The 25,331-nt window shown below is 42.5% G+C and overlaps 1 protein-coding gene across 1 annotated transcript in view; it reads right to left on the bottom strand.

The window, feature by feature from the left end:
* The window catches only part of CACNB4 (calcium voltage-gated channel auxiliary subunit beta 4), a gene marked incomplete at both ends in the record, with an annotated part of 266,298 nt that extends 254,057 nt beyond the window's left edge, over nucleotides 1-12,241 (bottom strand). Inside the window, 2 exons of the mRNA XM_082658874.1 lie at nucleotides 11,587-11,670; nucleotides 12,182-12,241. Of these exons, the coding sequence (XP_082515000.1) occupies nucleotides 11,587-11,670; nucleotides 12,182-12,241 (144 nt within the window). The remainder of the gene's footprint in view (nucleotides 1-11,586; nucleotides 11,671-12,181) is intronic.
* Between the last annotated feature and the right edge of the window lie 13,090 nt (nucleotides 12,242-25,331).

Raw genomic sequence — 25,331 nt, 5'->3', positions numbered from 1 at the left:
CCTTGGCTACCTCAAACCGTACAGGTCAACACGTATGCATGGGTGGGAGGGTCGCTATTCAAAGCAAGTTTTGTGTACAGTCCTGGGGCAGAGGCAGAATGACGTCTGTTTCCCAGTGTAACCCTACAGTGAGATGCAGGCTGAAAGCACAGAAGCTGGCTTTACAAGGGGACATGTGAGATGCAGGGCGCACAGCAAGTGCCCCTCGAGGGCCCAGGGTTCAGAGTGTGACCCAGAGTTGAGGAAGTCTGGAACACAACTTGTCCAGAGAGGCTGAAGAGTATAGTGCTGTTAGTCACCTTTGAGATTTTGCCTGAGAAGCAGCATCTTAGTAAGAAGGAAGCAGTGTCCTCACAGATGAAGCAGAGCAACTGCAGCGGGAATAACCTCCTTCAAAGGCTTGTGGCAGCCGAGCTCAATAAGGGACAGAGTTGTGATCACCCCCTCGACTCAGAGATAATGGGCAGGCTATTAGGAGGCAAGGCGTTGCAGTCCTCTGTCTACAGCTAGAAGAAGTGAACAAGCAAAATGCGACGTTATCAATGTCTCTACATCAAGACTTCCTTTCCAAGCTGCTTCTCCTTTCTCTTGCACCATGTGATTAGTTAGTGACAATGGCCACACAGACCCACAGGCTGGTGGGGCACGGGGTCCTTCAGGTTACACAAAGGAGAATTTAATAGGGAACGGTCAAAACAGAATGTCAGGGAGTGCCAGAGAAGGAGACCTGCAGCTGTATCACAGAACTTCATGGAGGAGAAGGTTCTAGAAGGGCTTAACAGATGGAAAGATCAGCATCAAGTGAAAATGGTGAGACCTTCTTCAAGGAGAAGGAATGGCATGACTGAGGGGGTGAGGGAAGAGAGCAGGAGTTGAGTCTGCGTCTGGGCAGGTGTGCTTGTAGCAGGGGCGGGTCGGGGGGGAAAGTAAGGGGAGAACACAGATGTGAAAGGACAAACAAGACCCAGGGAGACTGGGGTCTCTGTTGGGAACCGTCCGCCTTGTTGAGGTGGGCTTGGGGACAAGAGTGAAATGAGCTTACCTGCAGGCAGTAAGTCAAAGCACGATCACAGATGAATGACAAGAGCCCCTTAAGACTCCCAGGAACGTTCACAGTTTTAAAATAGGCTGCTCCTTAACCCAAATCATCTAGAAACTGTTCGGATTTCAGACAGTGGAGGAAGAAGAAGACAGGTGTTCTGGGGCAGGGCCCCAACCTATTCCCATCCACCTCTCCACACCCAGCCTGGGGGTCGGCTGGGCATCCACAGTGCCTCCTGGTTCTGCTCAGCTGCAGTCCCCATGGCACCGTGACGTGCTCCAGGGCCGGTTTCCTGCTATTGTTGTTGTGGCTTCAAACAAGGTCACAGCTGTGTTTGGGGGCCTGGACAATGGTGGACATTTTTAGTGTATTTTGAAGTAGGATATATTTAAGTTTTGCCTGGTCTGCACTTTTTAAATAACCTGCCACACTCATTTTTAAAATGACAGCAGGGCTTCCCTGGTGGCGCAGTGGTTAAGAATCCGCCTGCCAATGCAGGGGACATGGGTTCAAGCCCTCCTCCGGGAAGATCCCACATGCCACGGAGCAACTAAGCCTGTGCACCACAACTACTGAAGCCCGCACACCTAGAGCCCATGCTCCGCAACAAAGAGAAGCCTCCGCGATGAGAAGCCCATGCACCGCAATGAGGAGCAGCCCCTGCTCGCCGCAACTACAGAAAACCTGCGTGCAGCAATGAAGACCCAACACAGCCAATAAATAAATAAATAAAACAAATTTATAAAAAAAAAAGTAAAATAAAATAAAAATGACACCAGCGAATGGACTTAATGTCACTGAATTATGCATTTAAAAATGGTTACAATGGGGTTTCCCTGGTGGCGCAGTGGTTGAGAGTCCGCCTGCCGATGCAGGGGACACGGGTTCGTGCCCCGGTCCGGGAAGATCCCACATGCCGCGGAGCAGCTGGGCCCGTGAGCCATGGCCGCTGAGCCTGCGCGTCCAGAGCCTGTGCTCCGCAATGGGAGAGGCCACAACAGTGAGAGGCCCGCGTACAGAAAAAAAAAAAAAAAAAAAAAAAAAAAAAGGTTACAATGGTAAAGTTTGTTACATGTATTTTTCCACAATAAAAATATAAACATAATTTTTTTTAAAAAAACACCAGTATCCTTCCATTTTTTAACAATTAACACTTTTTACGCTTCCTATGTAACAGAACTATTAAACAAAATACTTGCAAATATGAAATTTGCACTTTACCAGGTGAATTTAAAGCCTGAGCATCTCTACTAATGTATAAGAAACAGTAATAATAATACCCATGGTACACATTATTCTTACAATGTAGATTTGACAGTTTTTTAAAAGATACTATTTTGTTTAATTTTCATTTTACATGATCAAAAGAAATATTCACAGTAAAGTAACTGAATAAGACACCCAAATGAAAAACAGAGCCTTCCGTAATCAGAAGGTCTTCCTACAACAACCAAAGGAATAAAAAAAAAAAAAAAATCCCCCAAAAGAAATCACCCCTCAAGCTTTCTGAAATTAGCAGAGAATGTTTGCAGCTGACCTATTTCTCGCCCACAGGACTATGTTGATAATTGACTTTTGTCCCCCAGGGAAGTGCTCAAATATAATTGAGCAGCACCTGCCACATAGAAAGTACAGTTTTATACACCCAATAATTCTCATAAATATTGTACTTAGCTTGGGACTCAAGCACTCTGCTTTCTCCTTAATCGTATCTCTCAAGGAAGAAATATAATTACCAAAGCTGAGTTATTACAAACATCTAGATAAAAGAAGTATTTTGAATTGTAAGTACCCAAGACATTTCTATCACTAAAAATTATTGAAAATGATGGCATTGATCACTTTTCTTTAATCCTGACATTTTTCTTTAATCCTGTCGATCTCATCCTATTACATAAATCCCTTCTACAGATGAGAGTCACTCAGTTTTGTTCAGTCTTGATGACAAGGAGGCCAAGGTCAGGGATTTGATCTCCATGCAGGTCAAATAGTTTTACCCCTCCCCCCCAAATTCAGCTTTATGACCTGACACTGCAATTCCAAAATAAATACAAATATGATCCACCCAATTCAACACCATGACTTGAAGTGCTGTCTGGATCTAGGCTTAAGGAAAGGCAAGTCTCTTTCCACAGGCAGGCCAACATTTGCATTTAGACCAGGGGCTACAACTGGAAACCTTCAGACTGGTGTAGAGAATATGCTAATGAAATAATCCAAAACCAGTCACAAAAGATCACATATTATTGTATGGTTCCAGTTACATGAATGTAATTTGGAATGAAATGTCCAGAACAGGCAAATCTATAGACACAGAAAGTAGATCAGTGGTTGCATAGGGCTGGAGGTGGGAAGGAGGTTGGGGAATGACAGCTAATGGTTACAAGGTTTTTTGGGGGGGTGATGAAAATGTTCGAAAATTAGATTATGGTGATAACAGAATACAGCCTCTGAATTCCTGAAAGAATCACTTCCTCATTTCTGTTCCACTCACACACACAAAGAGGCCAAATAAGAAAGGTGTGACCATAAAGCACTCCAACCTCAACAGTGAGGATTTTATCCACTTGTTTGATTTGGAAACATAATCAGCCTTTGAGCTGTTACCCTAGCACTAGGCCACTGGAGAAGGAAGTGGGCCAGGATGATAAATTCATCTACGTGAGTTATTATGCATTTCACTTACTGTTGGTCTTTCCTGTATTAAAAAAGAAATTGAAAAAAAAATTTTTCCTAAGGAGTTAAAAAATAATATCATAACATTCAGACACAGTGAGCACTACAAAAGTTTACCATTTCTAGTGATTCTCGCAACCTGAAAAAAATGCAGATTCTTTTCAAGTTTGTTTACAAAATATTTCCTCTCAAAACAAAGACTTCTGCTCCAGCAATTTAAATTGCAGCCCTGGAGAAAGATACCTCCACCAACAGAAAAGAACATAAAATGAGAAATAAAATAGGCACACTTTGTCATCCAATGATTACAGTGAAAATGATGAGAAAGATTCAGCAGATGTCCCTCAAGTTTTATGGCCCCATCTAACTTATACTTTCAGTAAATAAAGCACAATGCTGAATGTCATCCCTTCGGATTCAAGTAATTACCTCTGCTCTGTTTATGGGTGTAATAAGAAAGGATATAGTAAAGAAAGTAGGAAGTTTGCAGAGCGGCATGTTTTTCTAGTTAAAATGAAAACCATCTTCAAGGAATTTCAAAGCACCATCTATATTCAAGCCAGGTGTTGGTAATTCATCAGCCTTCTTGCTTTCTCAACGCCAGCTAAGGAAGCACACAGCTTGTCATTATTGTTACTTGAAAGCAATAAAACTATTCCCTTAAAATTGAATCTATAATTTAGCCTCTTCATTAGTTCAGGCTTCTAGTTCTCACCCTACCCCCCTCCCTGACCCCATTCACATGGTTGAATCCATGTAAAACGTCTGATGTGTCACTCTGTAGTCAAGTTCATAACTTACACTCTTCTAGAACAAAGAGTGCGTGTGCTACCTCTACGTTCTCCTGGCTCAGTTAGAATGAGGACATGTAACTGTGTGAAGGCAGGACCATACTGGCTGCTTAAATCGGAATGGGGTTTTATGGAGGTTCTTTACAGATAACAGCCTAGCTCTTCTTGAGACTTATCAATTTGGTGGATTCTAATCTGGAGAGGTATTATCAAGAGAATGTGTCATTGGGGACGGTAAGGAAGTGCTCTGCACAGCCCACAGGGGAAATACTGGTGCAACAGCCTGGACTCAAAGGAAGTGAACACCATCCAGGGGCTCTGCCTATACCAGGCAGGGGCTCAGATGGTCCTTCTCTCACACACACACACTCCGGCTGAAAAGGGCAAGCAAGCAGAGAGGGTGGCGCTGTTCTAGGAAGCACTCCTCTCCAAAACATTGCAGAGGCCAAACATGGAATGCGGCCTGCACGCTCCACTCCCCACAAGTCTGTGGACATTTCCTGGGGTCTTCAGTGAACCTGAGTGAGGTGCAAGCCCACTCACCCTGGTTAGGGCTTATGCTTTCTTCTGAATCTGAGCTGCAGAAATGAGACCAAGAAAGGGCCAGACTCAGGGGACAATGATGAGCTTGGACAACGCCACAACCTCAGCCAGAAAAGATGGGTTAGAACTCGATCTGCTAAGCCCAGCTAACCCCACTGAGTTAGGAGGCTCATCAGGAGTGAAGAGACTCGTTTCTACAACTAGCTACTCACTGTAGTTTGTAGACAAAACTACATTCTCTTCCGCTCTGCCCTTGCTTTTTCCCTTGATGAAGAAACAGTCCCTGATCCTTGGTAACAACATTGTCTGGGGCAGCACGTGGAATAATTACAGGGAGAGGGCCACAGCAAAGCCAAGGTCATTTTCAGCTTCATTTTCACATGGCGTCCTATAATTTTCTAGAAGGATTAAAATTTGAATCAGAATTTATGTAAGCTTCAATAAAATCTGATCAACCTAAACTGAAGGATACATAGTTCTTTATTCTGTAAAAAATGAGATTTCGGGAACTCTGCACGCCACGAACAGAAACTCGGAGAAAAGCAAAAACGACTGCTTAACGGGTTAGCTGCCTAGTAATTAGATTTCTCAATCCGAAAGAACCTTCATAAATTCAGTTCCATTTATTCAAGCCCAAGAGCCAGAACGAAGCACAGTTTGCCACAGAGGCAGAGTTCTGTTTTGTTCTATCAGATCTCAATTTGGGAAGATGCATTCCGGATAGAATTCACAAAGGAAATAGGTATAAACTTTTCCTTAAGGTTCACTGTCACTGGATTATATCATTTAGCAAGGACAGTCGACTTACAGAGCAAGTAAAAGCTTCCAATTTTGCTGATGAAAACGATTCATTATTATCTTCCACGCAGCTAAAATATAATAATAGTTGTGCCAGTCCTGGCCTGTTTTCCTCAGATTCATCCTCTCCTTTTTCTGCTCTGCTTTCTGTCTCAGGGGGCCCATGGCCTGCAGGTTGTTTCCCAGACTCCCATGTCAGCTGGTGTCCAGGTCAGCCAGTGGGAGGCAAGACAGGGGTGGGGAGCACAAGAAAGGAGAAGCCAGAGTATTTCTCCCCATTTTCTCCACCTCAAGTGGCTTCTCTGACAGAGGCTGCATCTCCTCTGTGTCTCTTGCTCCTACAAACAGTACCCCACTGGTTCCAGCATCTACCAGGTGATTTTGGCCCCTGGGTTCTAGTTACAGTCTCCTCCCCTTGTGCTTGTACCTAGAGGTGATAGCAGCTTCCCGCTGTTGCTAACCTCTAGGTTTAGCTTTTAAGCCCTCCCCTCACCTGTTTAATCATGTCTCTATAATTCAAGTCCCTCAGCTGTAAAAACTCAAGTAATTTCATCTTCTGGTTAGACTGGCTAATACAATGACTAGTACGTTAGTAAGTAAACAAACAAACCTCCATGAACCGTGAACCATGCAAACAAAAATTCCATCCCATGATAAAACTGGGAAAAAACTACAGTCTACAGATTCTTCAGTGGTTGCTTTGCTCTTCACAGTAACCATATAACTAGGAATATTTCTAGGCTCTAAGAGGAGTAAGTCCTTGTGTGTTTGTGTGCCTGTCGTGATTATTCAGGGATGAAGTGTGTTGTGGTGGAAAAACTGTAGAATCTGAGTGGGGGTCTCCTGTCTCTGTTCTGCCACTATCTACTGGTGTGACCTTGGTAAGGGCTTTATGTCCTTGGGTCTGTGTTCCATTCATCTAAAAATGGGGAATCAAAGTACTTTCCCTTCACAATCTCTTCCGGTTCTATAATTCTGTGATTCTAAGCTTATGGATAAATTTTGCATATATGCATGACTCCAAGTGTATGATTATTCTTAGAGCTGTGCACAAAGCCTATACCTTCTGTTGATGAATCTGCATTTCATCAGAGAAATGTGTCTATAACCAGTGCTCAAATTAGAACCCAAAGAATATTTTTGCCAACTTGTTTTATTATAGTATCAACTTAGTACCTGAATGTGTTTTAGATCTCTACCTACAGTGTGGGTTCATTGAATTATTGTAATGATTATCTGATTAGCATAATCTGAAAAAAAACAGCAGGAACCTTGCTTTAAGGTAGATGGTTCCAAAGATGGCTGCAACAATATCTTCCATTCTATGTGCTCCTTTGTAAGGTGACCTTGACACACCCCATCAAAAGATAGAGTCTATTTCCATCAAAAGATAGAGTCTATTTCCCTCCCTTTGAAACTGGGCTATCCCTTTGATTTGTTTTGACTTAGAGATTGCAACAGAAGTGATGTCATATAGCTTTTGATACCAGGTCTTATAAAGTCTACAGCTTCAGCCTTTGCTTCTTGGGATGGTCCTGCTTGGTACCTAGCCACCATGTTGGGAAGAAGCTCAAGCAACCATGCTGAGAGGCCCAGGTAGAGGAAAACTGAGCCCTCTGCCAAAATCTCTACTTGAGTTCTCAGCCAGCAGCCAGCACCAACCACCAACCACACGTGTGAGGCTGTCTTAGACATTTCAGCCTTCCCAGTACCCAGGTAACATCACACAAAGAAGAACTGTGTCTGCTCAGTACACAGACATTTTTTAAAATGTTGTTGCTTTAAGTCACTAAATTTGAGGGAGGTTTGTTAGGAGGCAATTTCTCCAGATTAAACAGAGTTTAATATTGGAGCAGAACCTCATGTCTAAAATACATCAAGCTAGTCCTCCATTCATCCACTCCTTCATTCAATCAAATAAGTATTTACTGAACATCTACTATGCTAAGTGCTGAGGGCAAAAAGGAGACCAAATACAGACATGTCCCTGCCCTAGTGGAACTTGTTATCTGGATAGGGAGACAGACATTAACAAAAAAATCTAATTACATGTTAAATAATGAAATGTTAAATAAATCGTGATGGTACTATTGAGAACTGGCACAATGCACTCTGGGGTGAGGTAAGTGGCTAAGGAACTAACCTTAACAGGGAGGGTAGAAGAAGAAGTGAAGACTAAACTTAGGTCTCAAGGAAGATTAAAAAATCAGCTAGGCAGAGGGGAGAACAAGAGCCCTCCACACAGACAACTCAGCATGTGCAAAGGGCCTATGGCAGGAGGGAGGGTGGTGTGTTCAAGATCTGTATCCAGAGCTTAGAGATCATGGCTTAAGATGAGGCTGGAAGCTGGTAGGAGCCAGGCCTTGTGAGACTCTGCAGTTCTCATAAAGGCAGACTTAACAAGGAGAGGTCAACAAACTGATCTCACTCTGATCAGATTTTCCTTCGAAAGCCAGTGGGGAGAAAGGTGGGAGTAACCCCAGTGAGAGTAACCTGTAGCATTCTACCACACAACCTGTATGCAGTGCCACCCATGGGTATTTCATATACTCAGCACACATGGGCATTCTGCAGACACCCTAATTCCTTGCTCCATTTCACCGTATTATTTGTATACATCTATGTCTCCATAACTAGATCATAAAATCCTTTGGGTACAGAAGCTGTGTCTCATTCTTCTTTTCATTCCTATTCCACAGTACCTAGTGCAGTGCTAGGCACATAGCAAATATTTAATGTGTTTCCTAAAAATTTAAAACATGAATAAACAATCTATTCATAAACAGCCTGTCAAAAGTAATCTCCCGACACAAAATTCTACAGCCTTTCTTGGAAAGCCATTCCGATGATATCAATGCTCTTCGGAAAGTCCTGCTGTAAAAGCATCATTCCTTTCTAATTGTAGCCAATTCTTGAGTTTCGTCCTCAGTGAAGACTGACAACAGCCCATCACATTTCCAAAGAACGTCTTTATGTACTTTTTTTTTTTTTTTTTGGCTGCACCGCACAGCATATGGGATCATAGTTCCCCAACCAAGGATCAACCCGAGCCCCTGAAGGGGAGGCTCAGAGTCTTAACTACTGGACCGCCAGGGAAGTCCCATCTTTGTGTACATTTTGAAGATCATTACTGGGTCACCCCTAGCTCTCTCTCCTTTCAGTGGCAAAATACTTAATCTTCTCACTTTTCCTCAAAGAAATAATTTAGCTGCTCCCTGGATTCATTCCAAAACCTCCATCCCTCCTAAATTGTGGAGGGCAGCAATCTAGGAGACCAGGAAACAAGGTCAAAGATGCCAGAGGGACTTTGTGAGCAGTCCTCAGGGGAGAGGCAGGCTCTCTGTCTCAGTCTGTTCATTTTCAGGCCAACTCACATGTGTACCTGTGTATGTGTGTGCACACATATTCATCTGTGCATACACACACATGAACACTGAAATTTTTTTACCAGCTCAAAGAATAAACACTGTTCTATTTGATGAGTTTGCCAGCTGTCCTCTGTTCTTTACCACCAGCCCAGATTTACCCATCTGATTCAACACAATCTTTTTTTTTTTTTTAGTAAGTGAAATCTTCCCCCTCCCATCTCTGTAAATGATATAGCAGAGAAATGAGCAGCACTGTTTTTATTGGTATCCTCACTATCTTCATCATGTGCAAAGGCATCACAGAGATTGTGAAATACATCAAGAATTTGAAAACAATAAGCCACTGGTCACTCTACAAATAATGAGTCTCTAGTAACATAAACAGCTGTTGTGCTTTTTAAAAAAATACTTTTTTGGCATTTGGGTGAAAACTGTTTAATTTAATTTCAAAATACACTGTTAAAGTTACATTTGGAATCATTTTTCATCTCTTGTCAAATAAATAAAAATCCCTCAGTTATTTTATTGTAGCCATTATAGAAGTCTATATTATGCCATTTAAACAAGATCATATATAGGATGCGTACCGAACTGTAAGTGCTCACAAAAATTATGTATTATTTTTGTGCAGAAAAGTTAGTTAAGATTGTGTATATAATACAATTACAGCTAGCTTCTGAATTTAAATTAGGCCATCTTATTACACCAACAAATCCTAGCCTATTTTCAGAAAGACTTATGAAATATATTTGTTCCAAAAATCTGCAATGGTTTAAATTACTCTCGAAATTATTTAGCATGAATACTTTTTACATTTTTAAGCCAACACATACCAGCACACTTAACAAGAACTTATACATGCATTATCTCACTTTTTCATTTAAATTGAGGAAAGAATAGGAATATTACAAAGGATATTGATGGCTCTGTGCTTGGAAGAATAAAACATTAGTGAAGTGATGGTGTAGCTGACCTCAAAAGTTTTAGTCAAACAGCTCATGGAATACACTGCTGTATAATTAACATTTCTAAGAAGTTGCAATAATAAAACACTACCAAAAATAGGCACCTACAAAATAACATAAACAAGATCTCAGTCACCTAACTCAATTTTTGTAAAAGATGAAGAATGTCTTTGCTTTATTAAATACATAAATAATCTAAACACTGCAAAAAGGATAGAATACACTTTCAAATGAATTCAGAATCCAAAATATATTTATTTTTTAAATGTACATGCTTAGTACTCACTGGATTAAAGAGTCGTAGGAATAACTTCTGTTTCTGCATAAAATGAATGCCTATGTAATCAATATTATGTAAATATGCTCTATGGACTTTTTAGGAGAGGTCTGAGTCCAATTCTGAGTCTAATACCCAATTCGTCATGGATAATCTGTTTAAATTGATAACAATCACTACAGAAACACAGTGCAGCTGCCATCATAGGTTAAAAACACAATGATCTGAGTGACCCACAGGGAAAAAAACTTCCCAGTGTCACTCCAGCAGCCCACAGCGGAGCCTTGGGATAAAAACGTCGTGGTGCGATGACCAAAGTCCTCCCAGGGTACCCCGAACTCACACACCTCGACAGTTTCTGTTCCAAAGAGAGATCAAGGTGATTCCCTTTTGCATGATCTCTCTAGCACCCAGCAGCTATGTAGGGGTAGTTTCTTTGCAGCAAATTAAGGAGCAATTTCCTGTGTCAAGGTAAAAGGCACCTCAGCATTCAGCTGAACCGGCGATTTTTAGCACTGTCAACACGCACTAAAACCACGCAGAAGAAAACCCCTAAGAAAACAAACACTAAGTGTAGCACCACCGAGACCCCCGAAACTGAGGGCCGGCCTTCGCTTATTTCGATTTAAACCAGATCCGCTGTCTTTCCCTAACTGAGCGAACCAAATAGGTCCCAAAGCGAGACCAAACTTTCTGTTCCAAATGTCTTTCATTTGACCAGAGCTCGGAGATGACAAAGGAGAGTATTCAAAATAGGGCAAAATAGAAGAGCCCTCTCTCAGCCGAATCACAGCAGTTGTCCGGCCCCAGGGGCTCTGATCGCTCAAAGTCCAGTCACACGACTAAAACGCTTCCTCACGCATCCAACGTGCAAAAAGAAATAACTTCCAGTCTTACATTCAACGTCCCTGACCTAAACTAGGTCCCCGCCGGCTTGTGTCCACACCCACAAACTAACTTCCCAGGACCCGAAGACTTGGGAACCCGGGGCAGAGGGTGAAGGACCAGCCGGAGCTCCCGCCCGCGGCCGAAAAGCGACGCGCTGAGACATTACCAGCCGCTCCGGCACGTGGGGGCCGCGCGCTCGGCTTTCTGCCCAACCTGCTCCCCTGCGCCCGCCTCCTACCTGTCTGAGGATGAAGCTGGTCGAAGTGGTGCTGCCATCGGATCTTTTCAACCTGCTCCTCCGGGTCGTGGTGCCTCGGGCCACCTGGACTCGACACACGGAGCCAGAAAGAACCCGGTAAGGACGGCAGTGTGGAACCGGGCGACCACCCCTGGCTAGAGTCCGCCTCCGGACACCAGATCCCCGGGGTCCCCCAGAGCCCGCACCCAAGTCTCCTCCGCGGTCCCCAGATACAGCCTCCACCCCACCCACCCACTCAAGCCTCGACGGCTGAAAAGGCGCCCGAGAAGAGCAGCCCGCGAGCACCCACCACATCCATTAACAAAGACTCTCAGGGTGCGGGGCCGAGTCCCCGGCATGGGCTGGGGAAGGCTGCGGGCTCCGGAGCGGGAGCGCAGAGACCCGAACGAGGTGAGAAGGAGGAGGAAGAGAAGGAGGAGAAAGAGGAGGGGCGGAGGAGGAAGGGACGCGGGGGGAGGGGCGAGGGAGCGGGGCCTCAGACTCCCAGGACTGGGGGCCACGCGCGCCGGGCGCGAAGGCGGGGCGCTCTAGGGCAGCCGAAGAGGGGGGAGGAGGGGGGAGGAGGGGGCGGTACCTGTGAGGTGGGCGAGTGCGGCCCGTCCGCGGTCCCGTTCTTGGCGTAGGAGGAGGACATGGTTCACAGCCGCATGGCGGGCCTGGGCGCTGTGGGCGGAGGGCGGTGAGGCCGCCGGACGTTCGGAAGCGGGAGGTAGGGGAGGGCGGCAGGACTTCCCCACCCGCTCCCGGGACCGCGCCGGCTCCCGTGCTCCCTGCCCCTCCTTCCGAGAGCGCAACACCTTAAAGCGACCGAGACGCTTCCCCCGCGCCCACAGCGGGGTCCCGGGCAGCGGACCCCGCAGGCGCAGGTCCTGCGGAAGGGGCTTCTCGGAATCTCGCCTACCGGAGCCGATCGGGAGAAGCGCTCTCCCACCTAGCGAGCGCCTTACATCAGAGCTTTCCAGAGGAGAAAGGGAGGGGGGGAATCGGGGATGGGGGTGGGAGGATTAAAATAGTCTGCACAGTTTAGAATGAGACAAAGGTGGCACGGTTCATGAATCAGGACTTTGGGAGGGACGCTGGTGCAGTGTGGCAGTGAGTGGGAAGAGCCGACCCGGGTGTGTGTGTGTGTGAGTGTGTGTGCGCGCGCGCGCGCGTGTGTGTGTTTGCTCCACTGGAATTTTAAAAGGGCAAGCAAGAGTCGAACCTTTCTTCCGCGACTTCACTCATCTGCCCACGGTGGTAAGGCATGGGGTTTTGTGGTTTGGTTTTTGTCGGTGTTTTTGTATTGTTTTGTGAACTCTAGCTTCAGAACCCCAAGCCATACACATCCAGGCAGCCGCGGGAGACTATGACAACCTGAGTCTGACGGGGATGCAGCCCCGCAGGAGACCAGCATACCCCAAGGAGTTTTGAAGGTCATGTTAGACCTGCTAAAAAGCAAGAGTTGGCCACGTGCCTCCCACTTCTACGCGGACATCTGTTTTCAAGGGAGGAAACTCATCTTTGAAATCATACACAATCTTTGCCGTTGTTGCAACCCTTGGTTTCCTCCTGCAAAAACATACTAGAGATTAATTTGAGATCAAATTAAAAGCGAATTGTGGAGAAGAGGGATTTGAAGTAATAAGAAGAAGGAAGAAAAACATGCGAATTCAAAAATAAAGAGACCCGTTTAATTACAGTAACTGCAAGAGAAATCCATCAGTAAAATTTGCATAGTATCTCAAACTGCTAAATCAGCCCATGTCACTTTGGGTTCTAGTATTTTTTTTAGGGAAACTGCCATGTTTGTTTTAACAATTGGTTGGCCTTATTGAGGTCCTGATTATGTTTTACCATCCACCAGACACTTTCTTTACATTCCCACCCCCTTCACTTAATCCAGACCTTCAATTTTTTGTAACAGCCTAATAACTAGTCTCCTTGCCTCATGGCTCCCTGCTGGACACACATACACACACACACTCCATTCTATCTACACACTACAAGCAAAGCCACTTTCCTAAAATCTCTTTGCCCGAGCCACTCTTCTCTAAAAAGCACTCATTGCTTTCAGCAGCCCACAAGACAGGGTCCAAATTCCATGGTCCAACAATCAAGCCCCTACTTTTCTGGTCGCCACCTCATTTCTCCAGCTTGATCTCTAAACAGACCTTCCGGCAAGCAGACAGGTCTACTCATTATTACTCAGACATACCAAATACAATCCCACTTCAGCACCTCTGCCTTGGAATGTATCCTTCCCCCAACCCACATTGGGCTGAACGCTACCCTTCTTCCCAGCCTAGCTCAGCATACTCTCCCTCCACAGAAATCTCCCCTGACCATTCCAGGTCTGGGTAGTTTCTTGTGCCCCTGAAAAACTGGAGCATTTATTCTCTGGGCACTTAGTGCAGACTGCCTTGGTTTACTTGTTCTCTTTTTGTGAAAGTCTAATTTCTAAAATAGATTTTTAGCTTTTTATCTTCCACTCTTATACCTCACATATAGTAGATATTTCATAAAGTATATGGGTAATGTTATGTCTGCCAATGCATAACTCCTGCTTTAGTTACTGTCAACTCAATCCATTTTTAGTTCTCAGCCATTTTCCTAGTTGATACTTACTCAATACTTACAGAATGAATTACTATGTGGGCACTGGGATTTGAGTTTTCTGGTGTTCCACTGCCCACAGTCTTACTACTTTGAGTTATCAAAAAAGAATCTACAGCAGCATGACAGTGAGGGGTTCTCTGTACCTACCTTACAGCAGAAATGGTGAAAATAGTTTCTAAAAAATTCTTTAATCTCTGGAAATGGTCCTGAGGGTATGCAGCCAATGGAGAAACCTTTATTCAAGAAAATTTACTAAAACTCAGTAAGAAAAGTGAGCCTGTGGTATTTGAACTAAGACCTGCTTTCCCCTCCACCACCACCTCCAACCAGTTCAGAAAGAGGGAAACTTACTGTACACTGGTACAGCTGAGAACACAGGGCTCCCTCTCCCCTCAGCTCCCAGATAGAGGGTTATTTTCCTGAGAGGGACAGGTCATGGGGCATTTATCATCCTGCAGCAGCCACCTGTTGCTGAGGCTAAGTTCCCATCAAATATAGCAGAGAGGTGGGGGCTCCCTTCTTTAGCCCAGCCCTCACTTGTGGGATGGGGGCTCTACCTTGGACACAGTGCCACTGAGAATATTGGGGCCCTGATCACTCATGGAGAGACAAGCCAGAAGACCGGCCTACTGCCCCTCCCTACCAAGCACTCAGCTCCTAAAGTGAGGGTGTCACTCAGAGAGATACACCATTGTCCCTGCCCCCAGAACCAGAGCTGAAAGAATGAAGTTGGACCCCTACCTCACACCACGTACAAAAATTAACTCAAAATGGACCAAAGACCTAAATGAGAAAGTTTTACATAAAAATGGAAAACTATTAGAAGAAAGCATAAGGGTAAATCTTCATGACCTTGGGCTTTGCAACGGATTCTTAGATATGACACCAAGAGCACAAGCAACAAAAGAAAAAAAAAGTAAACTGGGCTTCAAAATTTTAAATGTTTGAACTTCAAAGGGCAATATCAAGAAAGTGAAAAGACAACAGGATGGGAGAAAATATTTGCAAATCATATTCAATATATGTAATAAGGGACTTGTATATTATATATATATATACACACACACACACACACACACACACACACACACACACACACATATATATTACAACTCGGTAATAAAAAGACAAATAACCCAATTTTGAAATAGGTGAAGAATCTAAATAGACATTTCTCCAAAGAAGATATACAAATGGCCAATAAGCACATGAAAAGATGCTTGACATTTTTAGTCTTCAGGGGAATGCAAATCAAAACCATGAGGACATCTCCCTGGCAGTCCAGTGGTTAAGACTCCGATGCTCTGGGACTTCGTGGTGGCGCAGTGCTTAAGAATCCACCCACCAAGGCAGGGGACATGGGTTCGAGCCCTGGTCCGGGAAGATCCCACATGCCATGGAGCAACTAAGCCTGTGTGCCACACTACTGAGCCTGAGCTCTAGAGCCCGTGAACCACAACTACTGAAGCCCGTGTGCCACGACTACTGAAGCCTGTGCACCCAGAGCCCGTGCTCTGCAACAAGAGAAGCCACTGCAGTGAGAAGCCCACGTAGCACAACGAAGAGCAGCCCCTGCTTGCCGCAACTAGAGAAAGCCCGCATGCAGCAAAGAAGACCCAACACAGTCAAAAATTAATTAATTTTTTTTAAAAGACTCCAATGTTCCACGGAAGGGGACACAGGTTTGATTCCCGGTCAGGGAACTAAGATCCCGCATGCTCCATGGTGCGGCCAAAGAAAAAAACAACATACCATGAGATACCACTTTACATGCACTAGATAACTATAATGAAAACATAAGATAATAAGTGTTGGCAAGGACACAGAGAAATTCGAAATATAATACACTAATGGTGGGAATGTAAAATGGTGCATCTCCTTTGAAAAACAGTCTGGCAACTACTCAAGTGGTTAAACATAAGGTTACCAAATGACCCAGCAATTCTACTCCTGAGTATATACCGAAGATAAACAAAAGTATATGTCCATGCAAAAACTTGTACAAGAATGCTCATAGCAGCATTATTCATAATAGCCAAAAAGTGGAAACAACCCAAATGTCCACCAACTGATGAATGGATAAACAAACTGTGGTATCTCTATACAATGGAATATTATTTGGCAATAAAAAGGAATTAAGTATTGATGCAAACTACAATATGGATGAGCCTTGAAAATATTAAGCCAAAAAAAATGAAAATATTAAGCTAAGTGAAAGAAATCAATCACAAAAGTCATATAGTGTATGATTCCATTTACATGAAATGTCCAGAATAAGGAAATCTATAGAGACTAAAAATAGACTAGTGATTGCTTAGGGCTGGGGGGATATTGAGGTGATAGCTAAGTGTACAGGGCTTCTTTTTGAGGCAAAGAAAATGTTAATAAAACTGATTAGAGTGATGGTTGCACATACCTTTGAATACACTAAAAAGCACTGAATTGTACACTTTAAATGGATGAATGGTATGGTATATGGATTATCTCAAAGCCTCTATTTTGAAAAATCTTCAGACTTTAAAAAGTTAACTCAAAATAGATCATAGATCTAAGTGTAAAATGCAAAACTTTAAAATGTCTAGGAGAAAAAATAGGAGAAAATCTACATGACTTTGGGTTTGGTGATGAGGTTTTAGAAACACCACTACCAAAAATGTGATCCAACAAAGTAAAAGTTGGTATGTTTGGCTTTATTAAAATTAAAAATTTCTGCTCTGTGAAAGACTCTGTTAAGAGAATGAAATAAGTCACAGACTGGGAGAATACATTTGCAAGACACAAATCTGATAAGAACTTGTAAACAAAATATACAAGCAACTCTCAAAAGTCAACAATAAGAAAACCCAATTAATAAATGGACAAAAAATTTGGACACCTTACCAAAGATGATAGAAAATAAGCATATGGATAGCAAATAAGCATATGAAAAGATACCCAACATCATTTGTCAATAGGAAAATGCAAATTAAAATGACAATGCAATACCACTACACACTTATCAGAATGGTTAAAAAAAATTTTTAATTGACAATACCAATTGTTAGTGAGGATTAGAAGCAACAGGAATTCTTTTTTTTTTAATTTATATTTATTTTAATTTTTGGCTGCATTGGGTCTTTGTTGTGGTGCTCAGGCTTCTCATTGTGGTGGCTTCTCTTGTGGAGCACGGGCTCTAGGTGTGTGGGCTTCAGTAGTTGCAGCACGCAGGCTCAGTAGTTGTGGCTCACGGACTCTAGAGCGCAGGCTCAGTAGTTGTGACGCATGGGCTTAGTTACTCTGCGGCATGTGGGAGTCTTCCCAGACCAGGGCTCGAACCTGTGTCCCCTGCATTGGTAGGCGGATTCTTAATCACTGTGCCACCAGGGAAGCCCGCAACAGGAATTCTTATTCATTGATGATGGGAATGCTAAAAGGTACAGCCACTTTGGAAGACAGTTTGTCAGTTTCTTAATAAGCTAAACACACCAACAGTCCAGCTTACGTCCACACAAAAACCAACATGCAAATGTTTATGGCAGTTTTATTTATAATCTCCCCAAACTGGAAGCAACCAGGATGTCCTTCAATAGGTGAATGGATTTTTTTAAATGTGGTAAATCATACAATGGAATACCATTCAGTGATAAAAAAGAATGAACAAGTCATAAAAGGACATGGAAAAACCCTAAATGCATATTGCTAAGTGAAAGAAGCCTGTCTGAGGCTACTTTTGTAGCTACATAAATGATTACATTTATATGCGATTCTAGAAAAAGTCAAGCTATAAAGACAGTAAACAGGTCAGTGGTTAGAGACAGGGAGGGTTGAATAGGTGAAGCATGGGATTTTTTCGGGTGGTGAAACTATTCTGTATGATACTGTAATGGTGGGTATTTGACACTATGCATCTGTCAAAATCTATAGAACTTTACAGCACCAAGAGTGAACTTTAATGTGTGCAAATTTTAAAAAATAATCATTTAGGAAGTTTGGCGATTCCAAGATGGGATGCAGAATGTGACAAGAGAATATTATTTTTTTTAATTTTTATTATTATAAATATATGAAACAACTTCACTGAAGGGCGTGGGGGAAAGAGTACTGGCCTAAGTAACTCTGGAAATGAGTAGAGTCTGTAAGACTAAAGGCAAAAGGAACTGTGCATAAGCACTGTACTGCAGTTGACAAAGTTGTTTCCTGTTGGGGAAAGGTTAACAATTCAGAAGTCACTATACATACATACTGGAATTGGACAATTAGGTAAACAGATGGCCAGTACTGGGAGCCAGCTTTTCTACTGTTGGAGTGAAAGGTTACAGATGAGCAACAGGAGAAGGCTGGGGTGATCCATGTGGTAATGGATTAGAGTCAGAGACACTGGTATGAGCTCGAGTGTACCCTGATATAGATTCAGATGGTTCCATATAGAAACGTTTATAGATATGTGTATATACACAGGTTAGTATACACACATATTTTCTTGCCTTCAGTTGAGGGCCTAGAAATAACTATATCTCAGCAGCAACAAATGCATCTAGGATCCAGGTCTTGGTTTCTAATACTATTCTCTAATAAAGGGGCACCTTGAAGAAATGGCTGATTTTAGGAGTGGGGCAGGAAATACATAACATAAGCCTGGAGCATCTTAAAGCGCCAGAAAGTAAAGAAGTGCTAAAAACAAAAAAAAAATGATTGGGAGTATATCAAAGGGGCACAGGAGCAAAATGAAAGAGCTCCCAAAGGCCAAAGCTGGAACACTTTGAGCAATAAAATAAAGTAGTATTGGAATATATCCTAACGTATAAAATAAATATCCATGAGCTCATAGTGATAAAAATAAATGATTAAATAAATAAACAGAAGAGAAGAGACAAACCTTCCATGCAGAAGAATTCCAAATACTCTTATTAGATACTCCACCCTTCAAGGAGGAAAGCACAGCTGCCCCTCCTTCAGTATGGGCTGCACATAGTGACTTCCTTCCTCCAAAGAGTGCAACTTGGGAAGGAGAAGTGGAGAAACTTGACAAACACTACCTCAGCCAGGTGTTCGAGATCGATCAACATCAACGGTGATCAGGATGACAGTACATACCCGTGGTATCAAGTGAGGAGAAAGGCACTTTACCTTTGGGGTCTTCTTCCCACAAACATATAACACCAGTCTATTCATGAGGAAAATGTCATGCAAATCTCTATTGAGGGACAGTCTACAAAATATATGACTGGTTCTCCTCAAAACTGTCAAGGTCATCAAACACAAGGAAAGTCCAAGAAACTGTCACAGCCAAAGGGAGCCTGGGGGGACATGATGACTAAATGACATGTGGTATCCTGGATGGGATCCTGGGACAGAAAAAGGACATGAGGCAAAAGCTAAGGAAATCTGAATCAAGTATGGACTTTGGTTAATAATAATGTGTATTGATTTTAATGGTAACAGATGTACCATAGTAACATAAGATGTTTATAGGGGAAACTAGGTGTAGAACTCTCTGTACTATCTTCACAATTTTTCTGTAAATCTAAAACGATCCCAAGATAACATTTTATTTTTAAAGAGTCTAAAATTTCATAGCTGGAAGGGAACTTAGTAACCATCTAGAACAAGCCCCGCTTTTAGCAAATTAGGAATCTGAGCTCAGGAGAATGACTTGCTCAAGAGCAAATGACCTTACACTCTGCTTTCCTTCCTCAAACACTGAATGCTGCCAAATCACTTTTTCAGCTGCAAATACTCTTAATAAACTTCATTCTGTCACTTAATACATTTTGAAAAGTGCTTCCTACAGTTACTATCCTGTCTGAGGCACTGTTATAAAAAAAAAACCATGATTTGCAGAACTCACAGCTCAGAATCGTAAGATGGAAGTGGTTTCATGTTTAAAAATCAAATTACAACACACTTTGTCTAGGGTCCACGCACCTGGAGAATATTGTTTGTATTTTTAAGCTAGGAGCATACAAAATCACAACAGTAGCACATGTGCTCAACTGCATAACAATCCCAATGTAAATTTTCTGAGTTTTTGTCTTGGGAGGATCTACTTTGTCTTGTTCTAAAGAATTTCTCCAATTACCTCTTCTCCCCCCACCCCTCCCCTAATGCTCTGGTTCAAACTTTGCAAATCTGTTCAAAAGTCACGTAAAGCCATGGACCTTCTGGATATTAAAGATTATTATAGTTTCAGAAATTGGAAAAAAATTCCACTTTCTTAACCCTAAAAAAGCTTATATGCTATAAAACCCAGTGAAAATGCTATTCTCTGGGTACAATTTTAAAGGGTACAAATGATTCAGATGGTAATGGAAGTAAATTTTTAAAATTTAAGTTTGAAATATAATTACTGTGAAGATGACTCATAAGTGGGGAATTATACTGAGATGCTAACTATTAGCTAATTTAAATTGTTTACTATTCTTTTACCAGTCATATTTGTCATCTTTGCTTTGGTAACAAACAACCCTAAAATCTTAGTGGATTACAACGCCGTGGAGCCCGTGATTCTGGTCCAGGCAATGGCTCTGTTCCTCTTGTCTTCCTATTCCCAGGCCCAGGCTAAAGGAGCAGCCCCGATCTGAGACATAGTAGCTCTGAAGAGGGTAGAAAACAGAGTTACAGGAATTTCGTGATGCCTCTTTAAGCTTCTGCTTATATGTGGGCATTTGTTGCATCAGCTCATATCCCATTGGCTAATGCATGACATGCAACCAATACCAAAATCATTGAATGGAGACATACTACTCCAGAAGTCAAGAGCATGGGCAGATATGTATAAGCCTCTTCCAGGAAAGGGGAGAGTAAAAAACTACAAAGAACAATATAACCCTTCACTTGAAGGATAACTTACTGAACTAGGTAGGTATAAAATCTGATCACCTCTATCCTTCATCATCTTCATTCTGCCATTTTTGGGTGTCATAAATAATGCTAATTCTTTCTATAATGTTGAAAGGAAACATTCTTCTAAAAGTTCAAATTAGGGAATTCCCTGGCAGTCCAGTGGTTAGGACTCTGCGCTTCCAATGCCGGGGGCATGGGTTCAACCCCTGGTTGGGGAACTAAGATTCCGCAGGCTGCGTGGTGTGGCCAAAAATAAATAAATAAAAGTTCATTGGTGCTGAATGTTAATTAAATTCCAACTAATATTCAAATACTGTACTAGTTTTCCTACTTTTCTGTCCCCAGTGAAGGACAAAGGCTTACAGAGATTCAAAGTTGGCAGAGAACATGAATGAATCTATACCAGTGGTTCACAGCAAGCATAAACATGTAAACATGGAAATGGAGATATCCAGTATTGTCAGGACGATTATGTAGAATTTGCTTTTTCCTTAATCCCCATATCCTCTTGTTGTGTCTCTTATTAATGTCACCTGCCTAAATTACCTATGACCTTTCAACCTTCTAGGTGACTCCTTTATTTACTGAGTGTTCTTCATAACCACTCGCTCCTCCTCCAGCCCATAGCAAGGGTCTGTGATGTACTGTTTCCTGCCGTAAGCCAGAAAGAAATGTTCACTGTGCTTCTGTGCTGCTTCAGTCCCTGAGCTCAGAGTGGAGAAATGAGCATGCTGTTCTGGAGTATTATTCAATGAGCAGTGGAGACACTGAGGTTTTTTTAAGAGCTATTAGCCTTCTTGACAATTAGGACCCTAGCCCCCTTTGTCTCTTGACAGTTAAAATAATGCCCTTTTCCCTGGATTCTAAGACAACTTGGAGTTTAAGATGCATCATTGGTTGAACAGCTTTGAGGGAATAAAATGAAGTCCTACAATGCATGCTTATCCACTGTAAAATACATCCTGATTTCACACGTTAAAATGGAATGATTATGATAAACAACAAGGACAAGGATAAGAAAATTTAGAAGAAAACACAAATTTATTGAATGCCAGGCACTGTGAGGTGCTATGCAGCTCTCTGCTAAATCAATTTTTATTCTTCATTCCACAAATGTTTTATATGCCTATGCTAGGCCCTGGGAATACACCAATGAGTAAAACACAACTCCAAGTTCTGAAGGATTTTGTAGACCTAGTGGGGGTAGGAATGCTTTCAGATACAAATAGCAAAACCCTACCAACAGTAACCTATACAAATAGGGTTGACAAGAGATAAAGACTTTTTTTTTTCACATATGAGGAAGTCCAGAGGAAGAGAGTCTAGAACTGGTAGTGCTCTCAAAGGTGCCATCAGAGCCAGGTATCTGTAATCTTCCTGAGCCATCATAACTTTCTTCCTCATAGTCACAATATGGTTGCTTTATCTCCTGACATTGCATCTGCCTTGTAAGCCATAAGGGGAAAGAGCCAAAAGCCTTTTCTTTCAAAGGTGTTTCTCTCATCCTAGGAAGCCCTCCCCAGGACCTCTGACCTATATCTCATTGACTGAAACCGTGTCATTGGGTCACCCATGGCTGCAAAGGAGTCCAGGAACGCAAGCCCTATTATCTTATTTACTGATTTCCATATGGAGGAATATTAATAAGATGGTTGGAAATGCATGGTGAGTAAAACTATAGTATCGCACACAGAGACATCCATGTGACACACAGACAGATCATTCCAATGCAACATGGCAACTAGGCTAAGAGAGTTACAAGATGCTACTCACAGAAGGGCAGCAAGGTCTGGAAGCCAGAATCAGTGAAATTTGGGCTGACACTTAAAAACACAATTTATTAGGTGATCAAAAGCATTTTAGGCAGAGAAAACGATAGGGCCAAACGCAGGCACAAAAAAGCAAAATTAGCACCTGAGGAATTTGGGGCTTGGGGGTTGGAATCTAGCATATATGTGAGAAAGTGGAGGAGCTTAGAAGGACTGACATGGGTGAGATCATGAAGACCCTACCTAATATGTGATCCTTAAGAGTTTAGCCCTTACCGAGAATGTAACGGAACCCCAAGCTCAGGTTGAATGATTTTTCTCAGCAACTTTGGTTCTTGGAGAAACCAGCCTATGTATGTTGACGGCGGGTCCCCAGGCTTCAACTCGGAACTACTCTCCTAGTTCAGATCACTCAACTAGTTGTCACTTGCTGTCTTCCTCAGAGCAATCCCTTGAATTTCACTCTTTCAGCAAACACAGAACCCTGTCAGAGTCTCAGAAAGAGCCAGTCTGTTTGCATCAAACTCTGGTCTCATCAGCCCACCTGTGTGACAGAGCTAAGTGTACTACAAGTTACACAGTAAATAGATCCAGCCACTTGTATGCTCTTCTTTAGATGAGCGTTCTCACATCTGAAGGCATTTTAAATCCATGTGAGCCCTTTGGGACCCCATCAATCTCAGTGATTTGTGAGAAAGGAAGCTGTTACCTGATAACCTTAATATACAAATCATTTCTAGGCGATAGTCACACTAGTGTAAAGGAAAAGGGAAAAGGGAAAAGGCACATGTGTGAGCATCGGATAGACCGGTTCATAATCCTAACTTTGCCACTTAACTAGCTGTGTGACCTTGTGAAGATTATTTAACCTCTTTGCCTACCTCTCTAACAAGTGTTGAGAATTCAATGACACTGTATATGAAAATGGTTTACAATCAAGTCAAAGTGCAACATCTGATGTTATATGACCAGTTAGTGCATGGTGAAGCGAGAAACAACTCAGCCTTGGAAATTCAGTTCTTAGCATCCCCAGCATATAGTAGCTATGTTATTATATGAATTAATTAATGAATGCTAATAAACCTGTAATTTTTTAAATCTGTTTTAAAATAGAAGTGACAGGAGCAGCTTAAATCTTTAATCCCCATCTCCACTTCCAGGGACTTCTCTGTCTCTCCTGAGGTTTAAAAAAAAAGTCCCAGTTTTAATAATCAAGTCAGATGTAAATATATTAATTCTAGCCTTTACTGACTAAAAAACTATGGTGTGCTTGTACTAGAGAATCTGAACAAGAGCTTATTTGACCATGGGACAGTAACAGAGCAATTTGAGTCTGAATTTATTTACCAGGCACACAAATAGTAACACCAACTTGTAAACACACCTGGACAGGTCTGTCTCTGTGGCAGATACTATAGAATGGCTCACTCTACATTCATTCCTAATCATCTTCTTTCCTGCCTTCTCTATATTATATAGAGGCTGGAAAACAAAATAGTCACTTTCCCAGACTCACTTGCCGTTAAGGGTAGCCTTTTGACACAGTCCTGACCAAAGACATGTAGGCAAAAATCCCTGCGGGAGGGTTTCCCAGGAAAGAAATATGATAAAGATTATATTTGTCTGGGGTTCTATGTCCCATTTATAAAGTTTAGACGATGTACTTTTCACAACACTTGTTTGAAGTTACTTGGAGAAAAAAAAAATTTATGTGACAGCTAAAAACCACCTCTACATTGACACCCAACATATCTGTTCATGGGCTACCTGTTCACCGTGGGGAGCTATATGCTGACAAGATAGCACTGAGTGGGGAGCTATATGCTGACAAGATAGCACTGATTCCCCTTTTGGTATGTGACAGAAGTAATCAGATGAGGACAAGGCTGTCACCTCTTAGAACTGCAAACTATACAGCTATGTGGTTGATGCATTGCAGTTGGAGGACTTAGGTTCTAGAACTGACCACCATTAGAGTACGTTATAGCAGTGTCAAAAAGCAGCTGGTGAAAGAACAGTCTGTTCAACAAATGGGGACAACTGGATACCCATATAAGAATGAAGTTGGGAGTCCTACCTCACATCATGTACAAAAACTAAATCAAAATGGATCAATGACCTAATTATAAGAGCTAAAACCATAAAACTCTTAGAAGAAAACAGGAGAAAATCTTCATGAGCTTGGATTTAGTAATGAACTTAGATATGACACCAAAAGCACAAGCAACAAAAAAATAATAGATAAAATGGACTCCATCAATATTAAAAACTTTTGTGCATCAAAGAACATCATCAAGAAAGTGAAAAGGGCTTCCCTGGTGGCGCAGTGGTTGACAGCCTGCCTGCCGATGCAGGGAACATGGGTTCGTGCCCCGGTCTGGGAAGATCCCACATGCCGTGGAGCAGCTGGGCCCGTGAGCTATGGCCGCTGAGCCTGCGCATCCGGAGCCTGTGCTCTGCAACGGGAGAGGCCACAACAGTGAGAGGCCCGCGTACCGCAAAAAAAAAAAAAAAAAAAAGAAAGTGAAAAGACAA

Source organism: Grampus griseus (assembly GCF_964374135.1).
Source record: "Grampus griseus genome assembly, chromosome: 7".
Lineage (NCBI taxonomy): Eukaryota > Metazoa > Chordata > Mammalia > Artiodactyla > Delphinidae > Grampus > Grampus griseus.
This window is presented reverse-complemented; position numbering and strand designations above follow the sequence as displayed.